General features: G+C 41.4%; 1 protein-coding gene across 1 annotated transcript in view; it reads left to right on the forward strand.

Annotated features, from left to right (window-relative positions):
- LOC104284109 (myocyte-specific enhancer factor 2C-like) overlaps positions 1-635 on the forward strand; it is a gene marked incomplete at its 5' end in the record, with an annotated part of 17,693 nt that extends 17,058 nt beyond the window's left edge. The window contains 1 exon segment of the mRNA XM_009882396.1: positions 424-635. Within this exon segment, the coding sequence (XP_009880698.1) occupies positions 424-635 (212 nt within the window).
- Positions 636-4,726: the final 4,091 nt, after the last annotated feature.

Here is a 4,726-nt window from a genome sequence, read left to right on the forward strand (position 1 = left end):
ATGAGGTTGGCTTGGGCCCACCTCTCCAGCCTGTCCAGGTCCCTCTGGATGGCATCCCTCCCCTCCAGTGTGTCTGCCTCGCCAAACAGCTTGGTATCATTGGCAAACTTGCTGAGGGTGCACTCGACCCCACTGTCCATGTCCGCGACAAAGATGTTGAACAGTACAGGTCCCAGTACTGACCCCTGAGGAATGCCACTCACTACTGCTCTCCACTTGGACATTGAACCGTTGACTGCAAGTCTTTGAGTGCAACCATCAAGCGAGTTCTTTATCCACTGAGTGGTCCATTTGTCAAATCCCTGTCTCTTCAATTTAGAGACCAGGATATCATGTGGGATGGTGTCAAACGCTTTGCAAATATGATGGCCAGTGGTTTAGCGACTTCATCTGCCAGTTCCCTCAGGACCCGTGGATGTATCTCATCAAGATACCCACAGCATATGCGCCATGAGGCAGGGAGATCTCCTGTTGACAGTTTGAGCAGCTGTAGCAGTTCATATGATGGAAGTGACCGAGAAGATCACCGGAACAAATTCCACTCCCGCATTGGACTCACCAGACTTTCATTGGATGAATGAGAAAGCCCCTCTATCAAGTGCATGCGGCGCTCTGAAGGATGGGCAACACAATAACCTTATTACTTTTATATTTTTTGCAGTGCATGTGTGCTATACCTTAATGGGGGAGGGAGGTCAATATGCATTATGTGCTGTGTGGGGGGAAAAAAAAGTCAAGTACTCCGTTTTGTAAAAGTACTTTTGAATTGCCTCAGTGATACAGTATAAGGATAAACAGAAATGCTGAGATAAGCTTAGCACTTCAGTTGTACAACAGAACACTTGTATAAAATAGATTTTAAGGCTAACTTCTTTTCACTGTTGTGCTCCCTTGCAAAATGTATGTTACAATAGGTAGTGTCATGTTGCAGGTTCAACATTATTTACATGTAAATAGACAAAAGGAAAACATTTGCCAGAAGTGGCAGATCTTTACTGAGAGAGAAAGCAGCTGTTATGCAACATATAGAAATTGTACAGGTGTTTTGACTGACCCAGGAGCTGGGTGGCCATGAATTAATGCTACGAAGAGACTCAGTCACCTAACATACCTAAAATGATCACAAACATACAGGCATATCATTAGAGTATGACCCTCAGTTAAAAAGGATCAAAGACATTTAAAGAGGACCATACTTGTAAAAATGCTGAGTTTGAGGGCAAGCATATTTATTTTTTAAAATTCTGGCTCTGCCTCACTTCTTAAATAAAAAATATAAGTATATGTACATTAGATTGTGCTTATTTTCATATTAAAAAGTAATACAGTTTGCAAAGCATTTGTGACACTTTTTTCCTTAAGCCAAAATGTATTCTTTTTTCTTTGATAGTTTTGCTAATCTTTTTAACAATCCTGAAGAAAACAGAGGACTTTTTGTTTAGAAAGCACTTTGCTAAGCCATGAAGAATTCGATGCTTTGCTAACCAAGATAACTGTTTTCTCTTTGCAGAAGTTTTTTGGCTTTAAATGTGTATTTCTAATTATATAAAATATTAAGAATCTTTTAAAAAAATCTGTGAAATTGACATGCTTGTGTATAACTTTCTAATATGTATCATAATTATGGTAATAGCAAATTTTTTTGTTATCTTAATAGAGGGAGAATTATATTTGTGCAGTTGCACATTTAACTTTTTTCTTTCATTTTTCTTTTACTGGGCACACATTTTACATATCCAAGTCATCTGATGAAAGAGAGATCAGTAAAAAGTTAGAATTAGAATTAGGTGTAACAGCCTAAATCAATTTAATGCAACATTTTACCAGTTGGGTGAACTGTGATCACCTGTATATACTGATTAGTTCTTTCATGCTGTTTTGTCCATTGTAACAGGTTAAGGGCCCTTCTATTACTTACATACTGTGTATATTGTAGTTTTCCATGGGTAAAATGACAAAATGGCATAACTTAGCCCTTTCTCATAAACGAAGCAGATATTCTGCCTGTTAGAACTGGATGTACAGCTCTAACGGCTGTCAGTTATGTGAGTGCAGGTGAACATTTCCATAAGTGGTAGACAGAGTAAAAAGTGAAGGATTGGCACAAACACACCTATTATATAGATAACTCCCTTCTCTCACAGATTTAAAAATTTTAGAGAGATTATCAATTAAAGGACCATTCAAAAGTCAATTTATCTAACACAATCAATATTGGTCATTACATCATCATTGTTTTCATAGACCTCTGTGGTCACATTATCTCACAGTGGGAATGTCATTGAACAACACTCCCTGTGTATTTACACCCTAATGTTTGCTTCAGTATATGGCATCTGCATTTTCTTCTGCCTCATATTTTTCCTTTGACTACAATAGCCTGACCAGTTCCTTTTTGTCCCTATTGTTTATTAGAAAAAAGATGTTATATTAAATTGCAGACCCAAGGCTTTACATGTTCCATTAATGTTCCCATCTACGCATACTCTGGTTTCCTGGAGTCCCTGGTTTTGGGAATCTCAGACTGCTTAGCCATAGCAAACTTGGGCTACATTTATTTTGTATTTGTGTGCTGCATTTAATATTTTGCATTGAGTGTTCAGAGTGCCTGCAGTAGGTAAAGGTAAATCTGCGGTTCATGTAAACATGTCCAAGGTAACTGGAATTGTTGTTAGCAGGTATTACTGCTAACACCATAGCCAGAGTAGCATGGCATTCTGTACTATCTGAGTATCTCTTCATCTAATTCCAGCAGATTTCGGACCATGCATTGAGGTCATGCGTTGTGCCTCAGCTTAATGGCTACAGATAGTTCAAAGCTAACACTGGGATGCCTGTGTGAATGATTAATTTGAAATGAGTACATTGCTTCCAAAACCTGTAAAGTGATCTGTTATAATTTTCTTCTTTGTTCTGTCTTTGTGCTTCTCTCTGTGACTCATTCATATCCTGTCTAGTGCTTTCAATGTCAAGTATTTGTTCTTTCTTGTCTGGACAATGACTTATAAGTTCTTTTAGAATAGACTATATATTGCCTCATTTTGGGGTTGGTTTTTTTAATCACCGTTAGCTATAAAGGTTGCACTTTTTTGCCTGGAGAGAAGTGATGTAATAGAACCTTTCACTGGAAGGGGATGAAACTTAAAGGTAATATATTTGCATGATAAACAGAGTTGATGTAAAACAATCTTGCTATGGCAGTACCATTTTCTGTATTTAGGAGAGCTGCTTGGGATAGGTCATGTAGTCTCACAGTAAAAATACAGCATCCTAGAATAAGTATATGTGAAGGTGTGTGTAATGGGCTTGTGTGGCAAGGTTTTGGTAGCCAAGGGGGCTACAGGAGTGGCTTCTGTGAGAAGTTGCTAGAAGCTTCCCACATGTCTGATAGAGCCAATGCCAGCTGGCTCCAAGACGGACCCATGCTGGCCAAAGCTGAGCCAATCAGCAACAGTGGTAGTGCCTCTATGATAAAATATTTAAGAAGGGGGGGAAAAACTGATGCACAACAGCAGCCAGAAGAGAGGAGTGAGAATATGTGAGAAAAACAACTCTGTAGACACCAAGGTAAGTGAAGAAGGAGAGGGAGGAGGTGCTCCAGGCACTGGAGCAGAGATTCCCCTGCAGTCCATGGTGAAGACCATGGTGAGGCAGGTTGTCCCCCTGCAGCCCATGGAGGACCCCACGCAGGAGCAGGTGGATGCGCCTGAAGGAGGCTGTGCCTCCGTGGAGAGCCCATGCTGGAGAAGGCTCCTGGCAGGATCTGTGGACCCATGGAGAGAGGACCCCTGTCCTGGTTTCAGCTGGGATAGAGCTAATTTTCTTCTTAGCAGCTAGTTTTGGATTTAATATGAGAATAATATTGATAACACATTGATGTTTTAGTTGTTGCTAAGCAGTGCTTACACTAAGTCAAGGACTTTTCAGCTTCTCATGCCCTGCTAGTGAAAAGGCTGGAGGTGCACAAGAAGGTGGGAGGGAGCACAGCCAGGACAGCTGACCCAAACTGGCCAAAGGGATATTCCATACCATATGACATCATGCTCAGCATATAAACTGTGGGCAGTGGCAGTGGGCCAGGCTGCCACTGCTGGGGAACAGGCTGGGCATTGGTCAGTTGGTGGTGAGCAATTGTTTTTCATTTGCATCACTCATCTTCCTTGCATTTTATTTCTCTCTCATTTTTTACTTTCCTTTTCATTACAATTTTCATTATTATTTTTATTATTAATTTTATTTTAATTTAGTTAAACTGTTTTTATCTCAACCCACAAGATGTCTCACATTTATTCTTCCAATATTCTCCCCCATTCCACCGAGGGGTAGAAGCGGGGAGTGAACGAGCAGCTGTGTGGTGCTTAGTTGATGTCTGGGGTTAAACCACAACAAGCCCATGCTGGAGCAGGTTTGCTGGCAGGACTTAAGACCCCGTGGGGAACCCACACTGGAGCAGTCTGTTCCTGAAGGACCGCACCCCATGGAAAGCATGCATGCTGGAGAAGTTTGTGAAGAACTGCAGCCCGTGCGAAGGACCCATGTTGGAGCAGTTCATTGAGGACTATTTCCCATGGGAGGGACCCCACACTGGAGTAGGAGAAGAGTGTGAAGAGGAAGGAGCGGCAGAGACAACATGTAATAAATTTCCTGCAACCCCCATTCCCCATCCCCCTGCACCACTCAGGAAGAGGAGGTAGAGAAATCAGGAGTGAAGTTGAGCCCAGGAAGA

Source organism: Charadrius vociferus, unplaced genomic scaffold (genome assembly GCF_000708025.1).
Source record: "Charadrius vociferus isolate BGI_N301 unplaced genomic scaffold, ASM70802v2 scaffold1033, whole genome shotgun sequence".
Lineage (NCBI taxonomy): Eukaryota > Metazoa > Chordata > Aves > Charadriiformes > Charadriidae > Charadrius > Charadrius vociferus.